General features: G+C 67.5%; 3 protein-coding genes and 1 long non-coding RNA gene across 7 annotated transcripts in view; 3 read left to right on the plus strand and 1 right to left on the minus strand.

Moving 5' to 3' along the window:
• CLCN7 (chloride voltage-gated channel 7) overlaps positions 1-6336 on the plus strand; it is a 23267-nt gene extending 16931 nt beyond the window's left edge. For all 3 annotated transcript variants that reach the window (XM_045992775.1, XM_045992776.1, XM_045992777.1), the window contains 10 exons: positions 373-466; positions 1546-1715; positions 2717-2768; positions 3008-3135; positions 3292-3377; positions 3590-3719; positions 4236-4295; positions 4365-4541; positions 4679-4759; positions 4962-6336. In XM_045992775.1, coding sequence (XP_045848731.1) covers positions 373-466; positions 1546-1715; positions 2717-2768; positions 3008-3135; positions 3292-3377; positions 3590-3719; positions 4236-4295; positions 4365-4541; positions 4679-4759; positions 4962-5048 — 1065 coding nt within the window. In that variant the 3' untranslated portion in view covers positions 5049-6336. The remainder of the gene's footprint in view (positions 1-372; positions 467-1545; positions 1716-2716; positions 2769-3007; positions 3136-3291; positions 3378-3589; positions 3720-4235; positions 4296-4364; positions 4542-4678; positions 4760-4961) is intronic.
• CCDC154 (coiled-coil domain containing 154) lies at positions 5302-13448 on the plus strand. Its single transcript, XM_045992970.1, has 19 exons — positions 5302-5328; positions 6728-6734; positions 6821-7051; positions 7117-7510; positions 7605-7779; positions 7883-7935; positions 8211-8306; positions 8611-8734; positions 10172-10273; positions 10363-10491; positions 10566-10687; positions 10881-10995; positions 11084-11221; positions 11801-11920; positions 11998-12074; positions 12292-12409; positions 12702-12788; positions 13014-13201; positions 13298-13448. Exons 1-19 carry the CDS (start codon positions 5302-5304, stop codon positions 13422-13424), a joined length of 2430 nt encoding a protein of 809 aa, XP_045848926.1. The 3' UTR covers positions 13425-13448.
• Positions 13449-14233: 785 nt separating this feature from the next.
• On the minus strand, positions 14234-16603 carry PERCC1 (proline and glutamate rich with coiled coil 1). Its single transcript, XM_045992778.1, has 2 exons — positions 15980-16603; positions 14234-15031 (listed from the first exon to the last, which is right to left on the minus strand). The coding sequence occupies exon 2, from the start codon at positions 14993-14995 to the stop codon at positions 14234-14236; it is 762 nt and encodes a 253-aa protein (XP_045848734.1). The 5' UTR covers positions 14996-15031; positions 15980-16603.
• An 827-nt stretch (positions 16604-17430) lies between these two features.
• LOC123933942 lies at positions 17431-20869 on the plus strand. Of its 2 annotated transcripts, none has more exons than XR_006816711.1 (3): positions 17431-19192; positions 20400-20501; positions 20660-20869. It is a non-coding gene; the product is annotated as an uncharacterized LOC123933942 (long non-coding RNA). The 2 variants fall into 2 exon arrangements; XR_006816712.1 differs by having other exon boundaries at positions 17431-18274; positions 19089-19192; positions 20400-20869.
• Positions 20870-21911: the final 1042 nt, after the last annotated feature.

A 21911-nucleotide genomic window follows, 5' to 3' on the forward strand; every position in this document is an offset into this window, starting at 1 on the left:
TGCTCTGTGTGCAAGACGCCTGGAGCCGGCAAAGCCGTGGAGGCCGGGCAGATGTCTGGTGGCCAGGGCTGGGGGCAACCTAGGGGTCACAGAACCCGCCCCGCTCAGCCTGAGAGGGCTCAGCCCGCCAGCTCCAGGGCTCAGGTGCCAGCTGTGGAGCCCCAGAGACCCCGCGTGCCCCAGCGACAGACTCCCTGTCTGGCCAGGCTCCTGTGGAGTGGCCCCGCAGGCTGGACCTGCCTCTCGAGCCCTCGCCGTCCCTGGGCCTGGCTCTTGGCATCCTGCCTCTCTGAGGCCACGACCTGACCCAGCCGTCGCGTCATGGACGCCAGGACCAGTCTGCCCACCGGCCGTTCTCTCCCGACCTCGCAGCTCTTCTGTGCAGATGGCGAGTACAACTCCATGGCCGCTGCCTTCTTCAACACCCCGGAGAAGAGCGTGGTCAGCCTCTTCCACGACCCCCCAGGTGCGTGCCTGAGCTCCATGCCGTCAGCCGCACGTGGGGTCGTGGCCCCTCCAGCCTGGTCTGATACCGACGCGCAGTCCCTGGGCCTGAGGGTTCCTTTGCAGCCGGTGTGCCCCAAGGGCAGAGGTCAGCTCCCTGGCCGCGGGGGGCAGGCGCGCTGGCGACGGGGGGGTTGGAGCTCAGGGTTGCGCCAGGCCCTTCCCCTCCTAGAGGGCAGCTGCTGTCTCCATCGGTGACGACGTTCCTGTGCCACCGTGTTTCCCTGTGGGAGCTGCTTGCATGGGGTGGCCTCCAGCCTGGTGACACTCACTGGCCACTGCGTCTCCTTTCTGATCTGCTTCCCGCCCGCGGGGCTCAGACTCACGCTCCCCTGACTGAGCCGGCTGCGTGCCGGCCGCTGCGCTCATTTTTAATCACAAAACCGGTTGTCGCGTGCAGAGCGCTGCTTCTCGTGCAGGCCTGCGTGGTGCTGATGCGCGCAGTGGCTCGCCTCGGCCCGTGGCCCCAGGCCCAGCAGAGTGCGCACTGTGTGCACCCGTGGAAGCCAGCATGTGGGCATTCTGTGACATCGTTTCACCTTTTCCGTTCGGGGCTCTTTGGGTCGTCTCTAATTGCTCCCTGTTGTGAACAGGGTCACTGAGAACTTTCTAGTTTGTCTCTGTACGCGCGTCGCAGGTCCACGCGATTTAGCGGGAATGTTTAAACATGGGGTGAGGCTGAGCCCTTGGTGCTCTGGGCCAGGCCGTTGGGCGGACAGCAAACTCCTGGACAGGTTGGTCCCAGGCTCGGGTGGGTTTCTTTCGGCGTCTGGAACTGTCTGCTCTAGATCGATGCCTGGCAGTCTCCCTCCCCTGGTGTGCGGGGATCCACATGTCCTTCCCTCGGCCTCAGGTCAGCGTCTTGCTAGCCACTCCAGGCCCCACCTGCCGGGCTGCCGTCCTCCTGCCTCGGGGACTAGGCCTCCAAGATTCGCCCTGTGGCCTCTGAGGATGGGGCTACTTGGGGGCAGCGGACTGGGCAGCTGGGCCGGGTGGCTGTGCTCCAGGTGGATCCAGGTCCTAGCAGACCCTCTCCCCTAGGCTCCTACAACCCCATGACGCTCGGCCTTTTCACCCTGGTCTACTTCTTCCTGGCCTGCTGGACCTACGGGCTGACGGTGTCCGCCGGTGTCTTCATTCCATCCCTGCTCATCGGGGCCGCCTGGGGCCGGCTCTTTGGCATTTCCCTGTCCTACGTTACAGGCGCCGCGGTGAGTGTGGGCTTCTCCGCGCGCCAGCCCTGGGGTCCAGGGCTTTCCATGCACTGGGACAGGCGCATCTGAGCCCCTGGTCTTTCCACGTGGCCTCGAGTTTTCTGGGTGCTGGCGTTGGACCGAGACGCGATGGGCACGGCCATCTGCAGACGTGGGCCAGAAGCGAGGACTGGGGAGATGCTCGGCGTGACTCGAGTGTGTGACCGAGGCGCATGTGCCCTGCCCCTGGGGGCTAGCCTTTTTTTGTGTGTATCTTCCTTCAGTTTCTGCAATAAGATTTCTAAAATCGTTCGAGGAGCCAGGGTGGGTGCCCGTCTCCCGTCCGCTCCCTTTTCTGGGTCTCGGCGTGCCTGGGTCACGTGTCCTCCCAGGCGTGGCTCCAGATTTTCCTTTCTCAGTTGAGGGGTGATTCATATACTGTGAGGCCTCCCGCCGTGGAAGCGTGCGGCTCGGGCGTTCTCCCTGTGCGATGGCGGTCTGCGTCACGTGTCTAGCGTCACCCCTGTGTGCGTGGGGCAGTCACTGCCGTACCCCAGCCCCCGCAGCCACTTGCCCCACTCCTGTCTCTGCGGGTTTGCCTGTCAAGGGCGTTTGCTGCGTGGAGTTGCAGAGCCTGGCCTGTGTGTGGCTTCACTGCTGCTCGGCCATGCTGGGCTCTCTCAGCGCGCGGGGACACTGCCGGCCTTCCTGCGCGCACCTGCCCTGCTTCCCTCCTCGGCACGTGGAATGCGGGCTCCTGCCGCGGCTGCCGAGTTGTCGCGTGTGTGCGCGTGGCCCAGATCCTCAGGGCCTCCTGAGCGAGGTACCCCCAGGGGGTTTCCAGGCTTCTGTTGGCGTAGGTGCTACCGCAGACCAGATCACGTGTGTGCGTGGACTGTAGGAGTTTCTTCTAGGGTTGGCGTTGCTGGGCCCAGGGCCCGCCGCGGGGGAGTCACGTGTCTCGGTGGGCTTGAGAAGGGGCTGCCATCCGTCCGACAGCTCCTCTATTATCCCCGCAGATCTGGGCAGACCCTGGCAAATATGCCCTCATGGGAGCAGCTGCCCAGCTGGGTGAGTCCTGGCCGCCCCGTGAGTGTCCCAAGGTCAGGAGGGGGCGCCTTCTCTGTGGGGAGCGGAAGGCCGCGAGTCCACCCCATGGTGGCATGCAGGGTCGCTGTCCCCACGCTGCAGCCTGCAGGGCCAGACCGCCAGGGCGAGTGGCTGGGGTGCCGGGACGGACACTGGTAGATGAGGGGGTCGTGCGGAGCGGCCACCGGGCTGCAGCCTCCCCTGCTGACCTCCCTGGGCAGGTGGGATTGTGAGGATGACCCTCAGCCTGACTGTCATCATGATGGAGGCCACCAGCAACGTGACGTACGGCTTCCCCATCATGCTGGTCCTCATGACCGCCAAGATCGTGGGCGACATCTTCATCGAGGTGCGGCTCGTGGGGGAGGCCTGCCTGCCTAGTGCCCTGCTCTGTGCGCCCCCCGCCCGCCCCCAGCGGGGAGCCCAAGACTGGGGCTGGGAGGTGGGCAGCGGAGGGGTGGGAGGGGCCCCCTGCGTGTCTCAGCGCCCCCCCCGCCCCCCCCAGGGCCTGTACGACATGCACATCCAGCTGCAGAGCGTGCCTTTCCTGCACTGGGAGGCCCCCGTCACCTCTCACTCGCTCACCGCCAGGTATGGCCGGCAGGGGTCCGTGGACGGCAGACGCTCCTGGGAGGTTGGGGAGGGCGCGCCGGTGTCTGGAGGTGCGGGCAGCGGGCCCCCTGGCTCCTTGCCCCGGTTTCCTGCGTCTGGCAGCTTCCCGCCTGTCGAGCCTCAGTGGGCGAGGAGAGGGTATTAGTCACATAGTCGCTTGCGGCGAGGCCACAGCAGACGCTCCTGCCCAGGGAGGTGATGAGCACACCGGTCACCTGCCTGCGGAGGAGGGAGAAGGTGGGCGTCATCGTGGACATTCTCAGTAACACGGCGTCCAATCACAACGGCTTTCCCGTGGTGGAGTTTGCTGGTGACAACCAGGTACCCGGGGCCCCGGGTGCGGGTGGCTGTCCGGCCCGTACGTGCGTGTGGCCTCAGCCGTGGCGCGTGGAGTGGAAACCCTGTGTGGGCCCGTGGAGCTCACTTCCCCCAGCTGCAAAGGAATGGGGTCCCGCAGCCAGGAGGCGGCGGCCTGGGGGGTGCTGACCGCCGGTCAGGGCTGCTGGCGCCCGCGCATCTGGGGCTCTGACTCCACGCTATGCCGTCAGCCAGGGCGGCGGGGCGGTGACCTTTGTCGGGAGCGGTGGGGACAGATGTGGTGTGGGTGGCGGTGTGCGTCTCCCCAGCAAGGCCTCTTGCTGCCCCGGCCTCTGGCCAGTGATGAGCAAGTGTGGGCAGACTCCCCACGGCAGGCTGGCTCCCGGAGCTGGTGGCCACGCGTCGAGGGGAGCCCGGTGGGGTTTCCCGCAGCGGACGTCTGTGGTCACGGCAGGGAGCCCCCGTGGCTGGAAGGGTCTCAGTCTTGGGCTCCTCACAGACGAGGGTCTCTTCCCACAGCCGGCCCGGCTGCAGGGCTTGATCCTGCGCTCCCAGCTCATTGTCCTCCTGAAGCACAAGGTAGCCGCGGCCGCCCGGGGCTGGGGGCGGGACGGGGGTGTCGCGCGGCTCTGACGCCCGCCGCCGCAGGTGTTCGTGGAGCGCTCCAGCATGGGCCTGGTGCGGCGGCGGCTGAGGCTGAAGGACTTCCGAGACGCCTACCCGCGCTTCCCGCCCATCCAGTCCATCCACGTGTCGCAGGACGAGCGCCAATGCACCGTGGACCTCTCGGAGTTCATGAACCCCTCCCCCTACACCGTGCCGCAGGTGCTGCCGGGGATGCGCGCCGCTGTGGGGCAGGGGCGGGGGAGGGGGCCACCAGCGGCCCAGGGCTCAGTCGGAGGCACCGTCCTCCTCGGATGGGCCTGGCTGGGGGCTCAGCGGTGTGCCTGCCCCCTTTGCAGGACGCGTCCCTCCCACGCGTGTTCAAGCTGTTCCGGGCCCTCGGCCTTCGGCACCTGGTGGTGGTCGACAGCTGCAACCAGGTGAGCGGCAGCGGTATCCTGGCTGCCCCGGTCGCGCGGTCGGCGGACCTGCTCTCAGCCCCTGGGGTGGGGGGGCCCAAGGCTCAGTACCCAGCCCAGCCAGGTGTCCGACGGGGCTCTCCCGCACGGCATGGGCATGGGGCAGGGTTTCCACGACGGCAAGAGGCTGCTGCCAGCCCCTGCCCCGGCTTTGCTCCTGCAGGTGGTCGGACTGGTGACCAGGAAGGACCTGGCCAGGTACCGCCTCGGGAGGGGGGGCCTGGAGGAGCTGGCCCTGGCCCAGACGTGAGCCCCGCCCCTGCGCCCCCTCGCTCGCTGGGGCAGCGGTGGATCCGGCATCCCCCAGTGCTCGGGGCACGCGTGTGTCTGTGTCTGTGCGCGTGTGAGACGGCGGGCAGGGCCCCTTGCTGCTGCGGCGCCGTCTGCTCCCCTGCGGGCTGGCCTGGGAGGACCGCGCCGTCCGCACTTCACCGACTGGGGCCTGGGGGACGCACAGCCACCGCAGAGGCCCGCGGCCTTGTCCCTTCCCCTCCGTCTGCGGCATGGAGGTGACGGGCCTGCACCTGGAGGTGGGCGCCCTGGGGAACAGACGCGGCAGCAGGCTATGGAGGGACTTACCTCGCAGACTTACCACGCAGCCCTCCGGGGTCTTGGCCGGAGAGAGAGCTGAGGACCATCTGTGGGTCTGAATGGCGCTGTCACCCTGACGTCCGGACTGGTGGCTGTCGCCGGTGTGCACCGAGAGACTGGCATCTCTGAGGGGGCGGCTCCCACTGGCCTTCAAGGACCCTTGGCCCAGGGCCACCTTTTGGGGCAGCTCTAGTCCCGGTCCGGGGGCAGGTGGGCTCTGGAATGGGCCGACGGGTCTGGAGCAAGGATACTCTGTTTCTCCCGTGTCCCCGGGACCCCAGGGAACTCTCTCTGGAGGTGATTCCTTGGCCGGCTTCTGAGACAAGGCTACCCGCCTGCCGCTGTGGCAGAGCCTGGGGGCAGGGCAGCTGCCCATCTTGGTTTGGCCCCTTTCAAGGGAGTGGGGCCTTCAAAAGCCAGTCCCTTCCTGGCAGGAGCCCTCTGGGGGACACAGGGTGACGAACGTTGGGGGGCTCTGGGAGGGAGAAATAAAAGAATCATATCCTGACAGCCAGCGCCATCTCCCGGTTCATGCCCAGCACACGCCGTGGTCCAGCAGTCAGGGCTTCGCAGGCCGCTGAGCGGGGGCATCCAGGATGGGGCCACCTTGACCCCCCGGAGGGGATGGAGGCCGTTGTGGCAGGTGCTTGTCTGTGGGATGTCTTAGCACTGGACTCTGGACCCCCGGGGGCCCTCTGTCTGGGTGCTGTTCTGAGCTGTGAGGGGTGCAGAAAGGCCCCCAGACCAGGGCTGACTTCGGAATAGTTGCCTTGTCCTGGGGAAGGCCCAGTCCGCCCTCGGTGAGTGGGCCTGGCTCACTGGGCGCAGGGATCAGGTCCACACTGGCCTGACCTGGGGTGGGAAAGCAGGGACGTAGTGGTTCATGGTGATGGCATTTTGAGCCGGGCACAGGGTCCCCACGGGGGAAATAAAACACTGGAAACTTGCACCTGTCTCTGTTCGTTTTCCAACTGTGGCCGCGAGGAACTGGAGGCACCGTGCAGCCCACGCCTGTGGCCTGCACCCTCCCGCAGCTCCAGGGCGCCCGGGCTGTGTGCCCTCCCGCCAGCCGGCCATGAGCACCGGCCCATCCCTGCCACCCAGGCGCCCGGCTCTCCTAACCCTTCTCCCGGGCCAGGGACCTCTGCCCATACCAGCTGGCTCAACGGCGCCCCTCAGAATTTTCTGACAACGGGCAGTTGGGGCTGTGGGGGGCCGGCAGGGTCGAGGGCCCAAGTTCCATTGGCAGTTGGCCCACCAAGTCACGAGGTTCTGGCGAGAGAAGGATGGTTCCAGAAGAGCACCTGCTGCCCGTCTGCCCCGCTGTTGTCTTGGAAGGAGAGATGTGAGGGCAGGCGCTCCCTCTTAACAGCCCACGTGCTCCCCAAGGCCCCAGAGCCTTCCAGCCCCACCTTCCCTTCCTCCCTCCAGCCGCCCTGGTGTCCAGTTCTCGGCAGCCGTGGGTGCGAGGCCAGGCCTCTGGCCAGTGGCTGAAGCCGTACCAGGTGAGCCTGGTGCCAGCAGGGGCCAAGCCGGGAGGCCAGTCCAGGGAAGGGCCTGTGCGGGGCTGCAAAGTGGGCTTCCCGGGGCGGCTATTTCCTGACCCCTCAAGGGGCCATACTGCCCCGGGGGCTCGCTCTGGCGCTGAGCAGGAAGGACATGGTGCTGTTTCTGCTTCCCGGTGCTGTGTGTTCTCTGGCGGGAATCTGGGCCTCTCTGAGCACAAGCTCCCCGTTGTGGGGCAACAAGAGCTGAGCCCCTGCCCACCCTGGGGCCAGGCTGTGTGACTCAGCTGACAGGCCAAGTTGAGCCCAGTGGACACGCTCAGCCGATCACTGCAGCGACTTTGGTCCCCGTCATCCTGAGCCCCGGCACCCATCGGCCCGGGAGCCACCTTCTCGCAGAGCTGGCTGTTAGCACCCCGTCATCAGGGGCTTCACCCCCCTCCCAGACAAGCACCGTCACCCTGGGGGGCCTGGGGCTCTGCCTGGAGGAAGGACTGGCCAGCCCCGAGCTCTTGAGTCTGGAGGAGATGGGGAGGTATGAGTCCAGCCCCCTGGCGTCCGCCACCTCCCTCCCGGAGCGGGACTCCCCCAAGCGCTGGACGCAGCCAGAGCAGTGGTGAGCCCGGGCAGGTCTGGGGCGGGACAGCTGGGCCGTCCCCCACCCCACGGGCAGGCGCGGTCCGACTCAGCCTGCTCCTCGCCCCGGCCAGGGTGGCCGACCTGCAGGCCGAGGTGGCATCCCTGCGGGGACACAAGGAGCGCTGCGAGCGAGCTGTGCTGAGTCTGCTGCGGGAGATGCTGCAGCTCCGGGCCTGCGTGCGGCTGCAGGACGCCGAGCTCAAGAGGCTGCGGCAGGACCTACGGCCGGCGGCTCAGGCCCTCGAGGTGAGCCGCCACGACTCCCCTGCTCCCGGCACCCCCGCGCCCATCTCGGGCACCGTCTGTGCCGGCCGGGCCACGAGGCTTAGCCTCCCCTTCCTCCTTGCAGTTCCCCAGCCCCCAGAACCAAAGCCAGAACCAGATGCAGGCCCTGGACAAGAGGTAGCCCCCACCCGGCGGTACAGGCCTAACCGGGAGGGCCGGGGGCCTGGGGAAGGCGGCGGCTGGGACGGGACCCCAGGGCATCCGCCTGCCCCCCTCCTTGTCTTGCTTGGGTGAGCCGTGTGCACCTGCAGCTCAGCTCGGAGAGGTCTGGCTTTGCGTGACCGTGGCAGGAGGCCTGCAGCTAGGGCCCCTGGGCCAGGACCCTGACCCCTAGAGGCAGCCGGGAGGGCAGGCCGGGCGGGCCCCAGGCCTAAACGGCTCTTATGCGTCAGGCTGGTGGAGGTGCGGGAGGCCCTGGCCCAGATCCGGAGGAAGCAGGTGCTGCAGGACAGTGAGCGGAAGGACACCGAGCAGGAGGCCACCCTGAGGTGGGCGCCGCTGGCCACCCTCGGGACCCACCCTGTGTGGTCACCGGGAACGGAGGCGAGAGCCCAGAGGCCCCGCATCCTCCCCCATCCAGTCGCGTTGGCCCAGGCCGCTCTGGCTCCTCACCCTGGGCCACGGAAGTCAGTGTCCTGCCCTTGTCTCTGATTGCTCGGGTGGGGTTGCCCCACCTGCCTCGCTGGCCTGTAGGTCAGCCTGGGCCCCCCAGCGGCAGGCCTAGGCCCAGGAAGCGTTCTCAGTGTCTCAGGGCCCCGGTGGGGCGGCTGGCACCTGCGGCCGTTGTCCTAGGCTGGCCGAGCTGGCCGGGAAGCTGGAGCGGGAGGAGCAGTTCCGGGAAGCGGCCTGCAGTGCCCTGCAGAGGAGCCAGGAGGACGCCAGCCACAGGGTGGACCGTGAGGTGGCCCAGATGCAGGTACCGGGCGGGAGGCCGGGCCGGGAGCTGCCTGGGCGAGCTGTCCTTCCCGGCTGTGTTGTGCAGCCCGGGGCTGGGGGGCGCGCTCCTGAGCACCTGCGCCGTCCAGTGCGTGGGCACCAGCTGCAAGGGGCCCTGTCTGCAGGGAGCCGGCGTTTCAGCTCGCTCTGTCCCATGAGCCACACGTCAGGGCCCCCGCGGCCGTGCGCGGCCTGTGGCTGCTGATGTGGGCAGAGTCGAGATGGAGCTCGTCTCAGCGCGGACGTTCGTTCCCTGGCGGTGTCTCTGCCCCCGGTCCTTGCCCCCCATCCTGTGACCAGCACCCAGACCCGGAGACACAACATCACAGGTCTGCAGCCCCTTTCTCAGCCGTTCCCGGGGCGGCCCCGCCCCCGCAGCCGCAGGATCCCAACCCACTCGGGATGCAGCCTCTCCAGCTCTGCAAACAGAGCCCAGCGCACCCTGCTGCTGCCCACATAGCTCGGCTGCCCGGCTTCGGCGGCCTTCCCCTCGCCACTGCCCTTGGGGGAGCTTGCGTCTGGGCTCCGTCGAAACCCTGTGCCCCACTGGGGCCGGGAGCTCCCGAAGGCCCCAGGCCCAGGGATTCCTGGTGTGCCAGGCACGGGCAGGGAGCACGGCCGCCCCGCAGCGCCCTCCAGGCCGGGGCCAGCAGGCCGTGACCACCACCAGTTTTGGCCAAGCTGGATCGGCACGCGGCCCCACCCATCCGTTTACTCCCGCTCATTTCTGGGTTTGCACCGGCACCCTGGGCACAAACCCCGCATCCTCGGGCTCCTTCCAGAAATGGCCTCCGACCCCCGCCGCAGAGCACCCTGCGTGGGAGGGGCTGGCAGGCGCTCGGGGCGCACCCCCGGTGGCTGTGGGAGCCGGGCCCGGCCTTGACGCCGCAGCTCGCAGTTCGCAGTCGGAAGGGGAGGAGAAGGAGGGGCCCGGGCCCCACCCTGGGCTCCGGGGGTGAGGGTGATGTGCGCGCACCGGCGTGTGGGTCTGTGCTCACACTTTCTGCACACCTGGGTGCGTGGGCGCTCGTGTGCACGCGGCTGCCCTGGTGGAGGCTCCCGCCTCGGGATGTGATGTGGCATCCGCGGTCGCCGCGGGTACCAGCTGCGGTCTGGGTCCCCACAAGTGTGACCTGTGGGCCCGTCACAGCCCCCGTGCCTGGCCCTCGGGGAGGACACGTGGGCCTTGCCTTCCTAGGGAGGGTGTGGTGGGCCCCGCGCGGTGAGGCTCAGGCCAGCAGGGGACACGGCCTGGGGTCCTCTGTGACCAGCACTGTCGGGCCAGGAAACAGAGCAGTCTGAGCTCACCCTGGAGCTGGGGCGGGGAGAGGGCAGGGCAGGGGCTGGACGAGGCCAGGAGGATGGCCGAGGCCAGGAGGATGGCCGGACCCCACGGCCACCGCAGTGACCCCCACAGGCCCAGGTGACCAAGCTCGGCGAGGAGATGAGCCTCCGCTTCCTCAAGAGGGAGGCCAAGCTGTGCAGCTTCCTGCAGAAGAGCTTCCTGGCCCTGGAGAAGGTGCGGGCCGCGGGCCTGTGGCTGGGCCGTGCCCCCACCCCCGCACACTCTCTGCTCACAGCGGGGTGGGGGGGCTGGTCTCCCCACAGAGAATGAAGGCCTCCGAGAGCACGCGGCTGAAGGCCGAGAGCAGCCTGCGGGGAGAGCTGGACGGCCGGTGGCAGCGGCTGCAGGAGCTGGCGGAGGAGCGTGTGCGGGCCCTGCAAGGGCAGCACGAGGTGGGCAGCCCAGGGCTGGGGGCGGCGGCGGCGGGGGCGGCGGGGGGCTCAGGCCGCCGCTCCCTCCTCAGCAGGAAGAAGGCCGCCTCCTGGAGCAGTACCGGGGCCTGGACCAAGCCGTGATCCAGCTGACCAAGTTCGTGCGGCAGAACCAGATGTCGCTGAACCGGATCCTCCTGGCCGAGCAGAAGGCCTGGTGGGTGTCCCCGGCGCCCAGCGCCCTCAGACAGGGGCTCCCGTCCGCTCCGCGGAGGACTCTGCACTCACCCCTGGACGCAGGCCCGTCCAGCCTGATCATTCTCCATCCCCCGCGCCCTGGGGTTCTCCCGGATGGTTCCGAGCTGGCCCGGCCCAGCTGAGGGACAGTCTGTGTCGGCACCAACCCCCAGGGACAGCAAGGGGCACCTGGAGGAGACCCGGGCCGGGGAGCTGGCCGCCTTCCTGCAGGAGAGCCTGGAGGCCGGCCAGCTGGCCCGACAGGAGGCCCACGGCGCGCTGGAGCTGGTGAGGGCGGCGGGGGCCAGGTCCGCGTCCCCGGGGGCCCCCGCCCCAGGCAGCCGCGCTCAGCCCCCTTCCCCCGCCCACCCCGTAGCTCCGAGAGAAGAGCCAGGCTCTGGAGGTGTCGCTGGCCGAGCTGGGCAAGCAGGTGAAGGACCTGAGCGACCATTTTGTGGCCCTGAGCTGGAGACTGGACCTGCAGGACCGGACGCTGAGCCTTCGGCTGAGCGAGGTGAGCGGGGCAGACCCCCCCGGGGCCCCCGGCACGCAGCGGCGTCCACGGCAGGGCCACAAGCCCTCGCCCGTGGCTGTTCCCTCCTTGTTGTGACGTCATCGACACACGTCACCACACCGTGCAGTCCACCCTCGCGAGGCCCGGGGTGAGGCGACTCCTTGTGGATACGGGGCTGAGCAGCCGTCCTGTCCCCGCAGAGGTGGCCCCGCGGTGAGCAGCCCCTCCCACCCCACGGCCCCGGCGACCCCCGACCTGCCGCCGGCCTCTGGGCATTCGCCCGTTCTGGACGTTGGCCACAAAGGCTCGCACAAGGCGCGCGCCCAGTCTGTGTGTTGGTCCGCTGATGGACCCCGGGGTCACCCCCTCCCGCAGCTGGGGGCAGCCATCTGCCCCCATCTCTGCTGACTCCGGGCCGGTGGGGGCCCAGCCAGGCCTCCCTGCGGATGTGGTTCCGCTCAGCCCGGACTACCCGGGTGGCCAGAGAGCCGTCTGTCCCCACTGGCTCCAGGGGCCCCGTCGATCTGTCTGTCCCCCTCCATCCCCCAACTCCGGCCCTCACTGGCGTCTGTGTTCCAGGTGAAGAGAGAGTGGGAAGGCTTGGAGCAGAGATCGCGGGAGGGTCTGGCCCAGTGTCAGAAGGAGGCGGAGGCGCGGCTGAGGGAGCTGCGGGAGCGAGTGGACAGCCTGCCCCGCCAGGTGGGTGACGGCCCGGGGCGCGGCCCCCCAGCCCCACCGGGCTCCCGGGCTGCCCACCCACCCTGCGTGCGTTGCAGATAGAGGTCGTCTCCGACAAGTGCGTCCTGCACAAGAGTGACTCAGACCTCAAGATCTCAGCGGAGGGGCGAGCCAGGTGAGGCCACGTCTGCCGGAGGGCAGGAGGGAAGCTGCGGCTCCCCCAGCTCGGGGCTCGGCCCCCGCCCGGGGCAGCCCGCACAGTCCTCGAGCTTTGCCGTCCATCACCTGCCGGCGACCCCCCAGGTCCCACTGGAGGGGTGGCAAAGTGGAGCACGCACCCCCTCCCCCTCCCCCTGCCTTGGGCTGCCCCCTAGAGCCTCCTGTTCCGACAGAGAGTTCGAGGTCGGGGCCGTGCGGCAGGAGCTGGCCACTCTGCTCTCGTCCGTGCAGCTGCTCAGGGAGGGCAACCCCGGGCGGAAGATCGCTGAGATCCAGGGCAAGCTGGTCACGGTACCCGGGGGCCTCCATCCTGTCCCGCTCAGCAGAGGGGCCTCTGGGACACCCTGGACCCCAGGCTCCCTGAGGTCCAATGGCTCACAGAGCCAGTGTGCAGTGGGGCAGCTGTCTGGCGCCTCTCATGCCGGGGGTGTCATCATGGTGAAAGGAGCCGGCCTGAGTGCTGGCCAGGGCCACCGGATCACCCCCCAGGGGCCTGGACCCTGCCGTAGGGGCCTGGGGTGGGGGCCGTCCTCACGCGGGCCAGCGCACCACGACCGGGCCGACGAGCAGGGGCCACATTCAGTTCCAGAACCAGATAATGAAACTGGAAAACAGCTTGCAGGACAACAAGACCATCCAGAACCTCAAGTTTAATACAGAAACCAAGCTGGTGCGAGGTGGTCCCTGTGCTTGGGGGGAGCTCCTGGCCCCCTACCCCTCCCTGCCGCGTCCCTGGCTCTGTGGGCGTTGCCATGCCCGTCCGTCTGTGTGTCTGGCCCGAGCAGGGTTTCCTGGTAGATAAGACCCTGTTTTGTCAGAGAGAAATCCAGGCTGTCCCGTCCCCCTCGGGCCTGCGTTCCCGCAGCAGCCGCTCCTCACACGCCCTTGTCTGCAGCGCATGGAGGAGACGGCCAGCCTGCGAGAGAGCATCCTGCGTCTACGGAGCGAGGAGGGCCCCTGGGCCCTGACACTGGGCAGCAGGAGGGTCCTCGCGGCCCTGGGGCAGCAGCAGTCCTTCGTCAAGGACACGGCCGCGGGAGAGGTGGTCCCTGTGAACCGCTGGGGCGTGTATCAGGCCGTGAGGTGAGCTGTGGGGAGCCACTGTCGGAGACCCTCCCGGTCTGGGGCGGTCCTGGGAGGCCCCAAGGCCAGCGGGCCTGAGCCGCGTCTTCCGGGCAGGTGGCTGCGGTGGAAGGCGGTCCTCCTGAAGCTGGTGGCCAAGCGGAGGCCAGGCGCGTTCCTGGAGAAGTCCTTTCGCCAGGAGCCTGCCCGCCAGCTCATGTCCTTGCCCCTTGCCCACAAATAAACGTGCCAGCTCCCGTGGACCTGAGGCCAGAGCTCCTTCCCAGGAGCGTCCCTTCCCCGGCCTGAGGCCCAGCCGAGCCACAGGTCCGCCACCGTCTCAGGCCGTCCTGCCCACAGCCACAGAGTTCCGGAGCCCTGCCTGCTCCTGGCAGGCCCCATGGAGGGCCAGTTGGCCCAGGCTTGGGGTCTTGGCCCCCGGCCCTCCGTGGCTGGCTGAGCCCTTCACACTGTGAGGTGGCCAACGCAGAAAGCAGCTCCGTCTGCCCTACCGTAGGGTGCAAACTGTGTGTTTGCTCACACACTCGCGTAGCGCCCCTGCCTCCTGCCTCCGAGAACACCCTTGCTCGTCCCATGGGAGCTGGTCCCGCCGCCTGCTGTGGGGCCTGGGGGAGGGGCAGCCCCAGGACTAGCCAGGCGGGCAGCTGCCGACCTGGGATCTCAGGGCAGGTCTGGACGGCCAGTGGGCCTAACCCAGAGTGGGACACAGTGTGCGGACCACGGAGCCCACCTGCCCTCCCCTCCCAGGGGCAGAGCTCCGAGGGCTAAGGGTCAGCTGTCTGAGATGGCAGCTCCCGCCTGTTCCCTGCCCAGGGGTCCTCTGGTGGTGGCCACTCCAGTCCCCAGAAGAAGCCTGGCTTGTCCTCCCCGCGCCTGGGATGTCCCTCCCTGAGCTGGCTTGTCCTGCTGGTGGCTGGCCACCTTGGTTGGACGGCCCCTGGGGCTCCAGCAGAGAGAGCAGTGACAGGCCACACTCCTGAAGGAAGGGCAGTGCCTGCTGCCCCTGGTGCCCCACGGACCCTGACCCACTTGCTAGGCCTCGGCCAGCGGCACCCCGTCCAGGGCCTGGGAGGCCCCTCCCCCGGGCATCTCGGGGCCAGTCTCCGCCGACCAGCTGGCCAGCAGGTCGCTGAAGTCAGGCGTGCCAGGGTGCAGCAGGCCCAGGGGGCCAGGGGCTGGCTCCTCCCAGAAGGAGAGCGGCAGCTTCCTCTGGGCCATGGGGACGATGTGGCTGTACTTGCGCTCCAGCCGGAGCCGCCTGCCAGCCGGGGCCCCAGACACCGGGTACTGCCGCAGCCCGTAGTCGAAGAGCTCGGCCAGCGGCCCCAGCCCGCGAGCCTGCCCCTCGGGACCCCTGGGGGAGAGCACTCCGGGCTGCGCAGCCTCGTCGCCGTCTGGGGGCCCAGCCGGAGCCAGAGCTGGGCGCACCGGGTCAGCACACTGGAGGTCATCTGCGTGGACGTCACTGGCGTCAGGGTCCTGCCCCCCGTCCTTGCGGCCAAAGTACCGCTGGATGTCGCCGCTGATGAGCTCGGAGAACCGCAGCAGCCGCAGGGGCGTCTCTGGGCTGCCAGGACCCCGAGGGGCTGCTTCCGGGGCCCAGCCCAAGCCCCGGGGACCTGGGCTCTCGCTGCCTGGCCCCGCAGCCTCTGGCGCGTCCTCCTCCTCCTCGTCCTCGTCCTCGTCCTCGTCCTCAGAGGTCTCCTGGGGCTCCGGGTCTGAGGGCAGGAAGGGCCGACGGGCAGCCAGGGGCAGCCGGAAGTCACACAGAGGCCGGATCACGCCCGCAGCCATCTCCTCGAGCCCCGATCTCCGGGGCAGCAGGTGTGGCTGGGGAGGGAGGCAGAGAGCGGTCAGGTTAGCCCTCAGGTCCCCAGGCCTGTGTGGCCACCACCGAACCTGGAGCACGGGCCACGCTCAGAAGCCGGGGACATGAAGAGACTGGGGCCGTGAGCGTCCAGGGCGCAGAGGCCGTTCTGGAGCGACAGGCCGGCCGGCCGGGGCATCTGCTCGGGTGCCGGCAGGGGGCGCCCTGGGAGCTGGGCCTGGCTGCCCCAGTCAGCGCTCAGGGTCCAGGTCCCAGAGCCCCTGTGGCTTCCGGGGTCTCATGGCCCTGAGCTGGGTGCTGTTTCCCCCCAACCTCCTGCACCGTCTGACGCTGTGGATCCTGGCGGGGCCGCCGGTGAGAGCCCCGGGCCCCTGGGGTTGGAGGGCTGGGCGGATTAGCAGGAGGCAGGGAAGCTGGGTGGGCCTGGGGCTCAGGGCAGGGTGGGTGGGGGGGATTGGGGGAGCTGACAGAGACAGGCTGGTCTGGGGCCCGACGGGGCTGCCTCTGAGCGTTGGCGTGCTCTGGGCCCCGAGGATGAGTGCGAGCGAGCGGGGAGGACAGCTTGCAGCCGGGAGGGCCTTTCTGCCTCCTGGTAGGACGGGAAGAAAGGGAGGGTGGTGTGAAGGGGAGGGGGGCTGGCTGCGTGTCCGAACCCCCACCCCGGAGGCTCACTCTCCTGCCTGCCGCCGTCCATCCACACTGGGCTCTGGCTCTCACTCACAGCGTGGGGGGGGGGCTCTTCCCTGCCGGGGGTCCCCTGGCCCCAGCACTGGACTGTGGGGGAGCCGATGCAGGCGCCCTCCTCCTCCAGCCCCGCCCCTGACCCTCCCGGTGGAGGTCCTCACAGCCCACCTGGCCCAAAAGCCCAGCACCTTCCGGAAGAAGGGAGGCGGCCAGGTCCCCGCGGCCAGCGCCGGCCCCCTCCCCACCGCCCCCCAGTCTGCTCCTACCTGCCGAGGCCTGCAGCTCCCGCGGGGCAGGCCCACCTGCACCTGGGCTCAAGCATTTATAGCTGGGCTCCGCGGCCGGCCGGGCGGGCAAATATTTGGTGACTGCATTGTCATCGCAGACTGGGCAAATAGAGCCCGTTTGCTTTAGCGCCCAGCAACCGGGGCCCCGCGGGGGGAGCCCCAGCCTGCCCAGGGACCGTGGAGTGTTTGCTGCGGGCCCAGCTGGCTCACACCCGGGGCCGAGGACCCTTATCTCCGCCACTGATCGGGACCCGGACCAAGCCTTGTCAAATAGGCGGAAAATTAAATTTCATGCTATTTTGAGTTCTGGAGTAGGCTCCTCTAGAGGACATCCTGCTTCTGCGGTTCTGCGGTTCTCGGGGTAAACGGTGCTCCTGGCCGGCGGGAGGAGCTGGGCAGGCCTGGGACAGGAGGCTGGGGGACCCCCGGCCAAGGCCCAGGTGGTGGGCTCCTATGCAGGGGGCCCCCTCCAAGCGCCGGGCCCCCCGGGCGCTGTGGCCGGTCCCCGCCATCCCAGAGCTGCCAGTGTGTTTGCAACCAACCCGGTTCAGCCCCTGCATCCCAGGGTCCACGTTGGTCCCACGCCACTGCCCCTGCCCCCCACCACAGAGCCCCCCTGGGGACCTCCCCGTGAGCCCCCGTGAGCCCCCCACACTGGGTTACAGCCAACACCATCCCGGGACCCTGGGCGGTGCCATCTGAGGCTGCCTGACCATCCTGGGGCCACAGTAGCCAGTCCCCCAAATGGGGGGTCCAGGAGCAGCAAAGGGGCGTCGTGCAGGGGAGAACCCGTCTTCCTTCGCAGCCCGCGGTGGGGCTCCTTGGCTGCAGATGGGTGTCACCCGAAGCTCTGCCTCCATCCGTGCGCGGCCCCACGGGAGTCTAGGGCCCAGTTTCTCTCCTGCAAGGACACCCGACGATGGTCTTGGGCTCGCTGGGATCCAGTCCGACTTCGCGTTCATGACTGCGGCTGCTGACTTGCGCTTCCGCATGAGACTCCATTCCGAGGTTCCGGCGGACAAAGTTTGGGGGGCAGCCCTTCAGCGCACGTGGCCCCTGCTAGGTGCCCCCCTCCCGGCTGGGGGTCTCCAGAGACCCATTGGCCTTGGCTTGAAGCCACCGCTGCCTGTGGGCCAGCCAGGTCCTGAGGGCAGGACGGCAACCCCCTCCCTGCCTGGCGGGCCCCCGGTCTGCGATCTTCCTCCCACCGATGGGGGCTCACCCTTGCAGGGGTGCCTTCACAGTCCTCCCTGGGCCCTTGGCCTTGGCTCCAGGCTCTGCTCCCTTCAGACAGGAGACCACCCCTCCTACCTAGTGACCCCCCAGCATGTGAGCTGTGGGCACAGGCGGGGGTGGGCCTTCCCGCAACCGGGGGCCACGGGGGCATTGCTGCGGGCATTTCTTGGGCATTTGGAGGGCCCGATGGAGGAGTCCTGAGACACCCGGCTGTGGGGAAGTGACGGGGAAATGACACCAGGCGGGTCACTTGCCATGGGTGGGTCTTTGGAGCCGCCAACGTCTCCCAAGCAGGTGGTCTGCCCGGGCCGGGGCCCTGCAGGGAGAGTGCAGGCATGTGCGGCGCACCAGGCCTCCCTATGCCTGTGGCTCGTGGCTCCCGGGTCGTCACGGCCCTTCCGCACGTCCCAGGGCGCGACCAGGACACACGTGATCTGTCTCACGAGATCAGTCTACACTTGGACCCCGGTCCCCAGAAACCGACCTCAGGCACGGCTACAGTTCTGCCCTGAGATTCTGGGTTCGGTGACACTGTTGTCCAGGCTCTGGCCGGGGGAGGGGGTGACCCTCCCCCAGCGGCTGGTGTCCCCTCAGATGCAGCACAGTGAGCCTCAGCCCTGCTAGCCGGGACGCCAGGGAGGGGCCCCACAGGTGCGGGGACTGCAACCACAGCGCCCCCGCTGCTCCTCGGGAAGGGCTGGGCCCAGACCTGGGAAGCGGGTGGGCTGGGGCTGGGGTGGCCCCGAGGACCCGAAGCGGGGGCGGCATGGTGGCTGCTCCAGGAGGGCCTCTGGGCTCAGTCTCCAGCCCTCCTCGGTGCCCTGCCCGGGCTAGGCGGAGCGGGGGGGCGCTTCTCCCGTCCCCCACCCACGAGAACATCCCCCGCTGTGTGACCAGAGAGGGGCTTCAGGAAGGAGGTCGTCTGCTGGGCGCCGGATGGGACCAGGAGCTCACCCGGCGCATTCGTGTGAAGGGCAGGTGTGTGTGCAGAGGGGACAGCCTGGAGAGGCCTCGGCGACGAGGAGCCGGCACCCTGTGGTGAGGGGGGCCCCAGACGTCCACACCCCAATCCCTGGGGACTGGAGACATGTCACATCACGTGGGAAAGGACTCCTGCCGATGGGATCCTGGCTTGTCCTGGGGGCCCGGTGTCATCACAGGGGTCCCGACCAGAAGGCAGGCGGTGAGGGCCAGAGGGGGAGATGTGACCCTAGGGGCAGGGTCACTGCTGGCTTTGAAGGTGGAATGGAGGGTCCCCGAATCTGGGAAATTCAAGGAAGCGATTCTCCCCTGGAGTCCCCGGGGCTCTGCCCTGTGGGCTCCTTGATTTGGGGCTGCTTCAGACCTGTGGTGTCCGGGACCGCGGTACCGCGGCAGCGCTGTTCTGAGCCCGGCCAGACGTCTGGGCTCGGCCGTCCAGCTGGAAGCAGCGGCTGGAAGGTGCGGAGAGGCTGGAAGGCAGGGCCTCCTGGCCTGGCCGTGGAGTCTGGCCCTTCCTCCTGCCACAGGGAACCAAGGCTGCCCAGGCACTCAGCTCCGCCCTCTGTGGCTGGACCAAATCCCAGTGTGAGGGTGCGGCTCTCACAGAGAGGACCCTCCACGGTCATCACCCCCGGGGCTCACTCCTTCCCGAGGGCCCTTGTTCCCCAGCACCCCAGAGGCTTACGTCTCCAACTGGGCCTCTGTCTCAGGCCCCTGGTTGGTGGAGCTGGGGCTGTGGCGGGGGTTTGGGTCCTGCAAGTGGCCCACTGAGGAGATGTTCCCTAATCCCAGCCATGGGAAGACCGTGCACAAATAGCCTCCCTGTCCCTTTCTGCTGGCATAATCTCAATGCTTTTTTCTGCCTGGTCAGAGACCAAGGAGGAAACCCCAGTGTAGGACAGAGAATGTTAGATTCGGGAAGACACGAGCGCAGGTGAAGGTTTCGGAAGAGGAGCCTGACCGGCGCAGTGTGAGGTGAGCGTCTGGACCAGGGAAGCCGGGGCCGGGAGCCCAGGGAGGGTGCTACTGCACCCGCCCCAGCAGTCAGTGACAGGCCCCGCGGAGCACAGCCCGCGGGGGTCAAGGTGGGAGACGGGCATGAGAGGGGCTGAAGAATCAGATCTGAGGCCTTAGCAGGGGTGTGCGTGAATTATCCCTGTCCGCGCCACTCCTGAGTCTGAGCCGCGTTCGAGAGGAACCCGGGAGTCCAGCAAGTGGAGGCTGAACGCCGGCTTTTGTTACTAGCAAGGCTGGGTTGGTGGAGACGCGCTTTCTCAGAACCACTGCGCACCCAAGTCCAGCCGGGTGTTGGGTGGCCAGGGCCAGGCCAAGTGACGTAGGTGTCCCAAGCCCCCCTCCACCCCCGCTCCCACTGGGACCGCTGGCGTGGGGCCAGGACTGATGCTCTCGGCCTCGGGCGCCAGCGCATGTCCCCGCACCCGCTTGCAGCTAGCTCCGCTGTGCCGGGCCTTACAGAGCTCTACGCCCTCGCTGCCCCCCCCAGCCCCCGCCCTGTTGTCAGGCCGCTGTCCCTGGGAAGAGGCTCTGCTCTTCGGAAGGCATGGACCCGCTTGTCCCCACGCACCCGTATTGATCTTCCTGGGGAAAATCAATAGCCCCAATATGTCAGCTCTCAGGTGAACCAGCCCTGCCCATTAGGGAGACATTAGACCCCGAGAGGTTCTTCTGTGTGCTTTGAGATAATGAAGGCCGAGGTGTTGGTTAATGCCCCGAGGGGGCGGGGGAGGGGACTCGGATCAGAGCTCGAAGCACCGCAGGCTCAGGCTCCGGCTTGGGCACCTGTCACCCAGCGCCCTGGTGGGGGATGTGGCTGCTTCTGGGGGAGGGCCTTGGAAAGGGCTGTGGGTCCGGGCCAGTGTCGGGTGAGGGGCTCTGCTCTGGGGTGCTGGCTGGTGAGAAGCAGGGGGCTCTGCGACCACGTCCTGGGGCCGCCAGGGCAAAGCATGAGGCACTGGGTGATTTAACGTGACAGCAAGTCTTCTCTCGGTCTGGGGGCAGCGTCTGCTGTGACCATGTCGGCTGGCTCACCCCCCAGGGCAGGGTCTGTCCCCGGCCTTTCTCTCAGCTTCTGGTGTTGCTGGCAGTCCTCGGCGCTCCATGGCTTGGGGCCTCTCTGCGTGGCCTCCCCCATGTGTCTCTATGTCTTTGCTGCTTTTCTTAGGAGGACACCAGGCCTTGGATTGAGGCGCCCCCAATCCCGGTGACCTTTGATCAACATCTGCAAAGACCCTATTTCCAAATAAAGTCACGTGCTGAGTTCCAGGTGAATGTGAATTTGGGGGGACAGAGTTCAGCCCGGTCTGGCACCCTCGTGCGTCTTACCCAGGAAGGCAGAGCGGTGGGGCTGCAGCGGTCTGGGCGGTGTCTGGACGGCGCGTGCTCAGATGTGATCACAGCAGGGCCTTCTTTTGTCCCGAGCAGTCCCGCAGTGGCCTGACCTACGCTTGTCCTTGTGTGGGAAGATGCTTATGTCCAACAGAGACCCCAGCTATGAGGCCCACCCAGCTCCCAAAGGCCAGGGGTTCTTGCCCTCTTAAGACTATGCGACCAGGGCACCTGGAAGGCTCGGTCAGTTAAGCTCTGGCCCTTGGCTCAAGGGACGACCCTGGGGTCCTGGGATCGAGTCCTGAATCTGTCTCCTGGCTCAGCTGGGAGTCTGCTTCTCCTTCTCCCCCCGCCCCTCCCCAACCTCACCCCATTCCCCCCCCATGCTTGCTCTCTCACTCAGGTAAATAAATAAAATCTTAAAAAAAAAAAAAAGGAAGAAAGACTTTGCAGGATCTCTGTTTTTGCACAGCGTCTTCACCTACAGCGGAGACCAAGTGGCAGCAGGAATCGGGGACACATTTGGGTCATTTGGACACAGGGATTTGCTTTTTTTTTTTAAGATTTTTTTAGAAAGATTTTTTATTTGAGACACAGCGAGACAGGGAACACAAGCAGGGGGAGTGGGAGAGGCAGAAGCAGGCTTCCCGCCGAGCAGGGAGCCCGATACAGGGCTCGATCCCAGGATCCTGGGATCGTGACCTGAGCTGAAGGCAGACACTTAACGACTGGGCCACCCAGGCGCCCCCCCTCCCCTTTAAAAAGACTTATGTATTTATCAGAGAGAGGGAGAGAGTGTGAGCTTGCGAGAGCAAGCATGTGCGTGCACGAGCAGGGGAGAGGCAGGAGAGGGAGGGAGAGAATCCTCTCGGATGCCCCACGGAGCAGCTCCACCTCCAACCATAGAGCACTGTAATTTCCATCTCCTCCAGGAAGCCCTCCAGGCTACATGCCAGGATGATTCCCACCCATTCTCTCACGGTATGAATCCCCTCCTCCAGTCTGCAGCGGGGGCTCCTGGGCTTGCCTGTGGGTGAGTTGGTTAGGCAGTGATTTGGGGTGGGGTTCTGAGGCAGACCAGAGCAAAGCTCTCCGAAGGTCTGATATACAAGGGAAGTCATTTTAAGATTTCTCTATCAGGATGGCGGTACCTACAGTTTCTTTAAACCAAAAGCCGGACTTAAAGGCCTGCCACACACACATTGTATGTCTGGTTCCTGAGTGAGCAGCCCAAGGGAAAAGCCTCGTGCCTTTGAGATGTCATCCACTCTCCTGCGGCCTGCCTTCCTTGAAGTTAAACCTCATAACCCTGCTTATGTGCTAAGCTATACCCTTCTGGGCTCCTACA

Source organism: Meles meles, chromosome 21 (genome assembly GCF_922984935.1).
Source record: "Meles meles chromosome 21, mMelMel3.1 paternal haplotype, whole genome shotgun sequence".
Lineage (NCBI taxonomy): Eukaryota > Metazoa > Chordata > Mammalia > Carnivora > Mustelidae > Meles > Meles meles.

What these genes read in the sequence shown, in the direction of transcription:
- CCDC154 (XM_045992970.1), top strand. Translation starts at nt 5,302, where the DNA reads ATGGAGGTGACGGGCCTGCACCTGGAG. An exon ending in TGAGCCTTCGGCTGAGCGAG is followed by an intron (nt 11,222 to 11,800) that starts GTGAGCGGGGCA and finishes TCTGTGTTCCAG; the next exon opens with GTGAAGAGAGAGTGGGAAGG. An exon ending in TCAGCGGAGGGGCGAGCCAG is followed by an intron (nt 12,075 to 12,291) that starts GTGAGGCCACGT and finishes CTGTTCCGACAG; the next exon opens with AGAGTTCGAGGTCGGGGCCG.
- PERCC1 (XM_045992778.1), bottom strand. Translation starts at nt 14,995, where the DNA reads ATGGCTGCGGGCGTGATCCGGCCTCTGTGTGACTTCCGGCTGCCCCTG.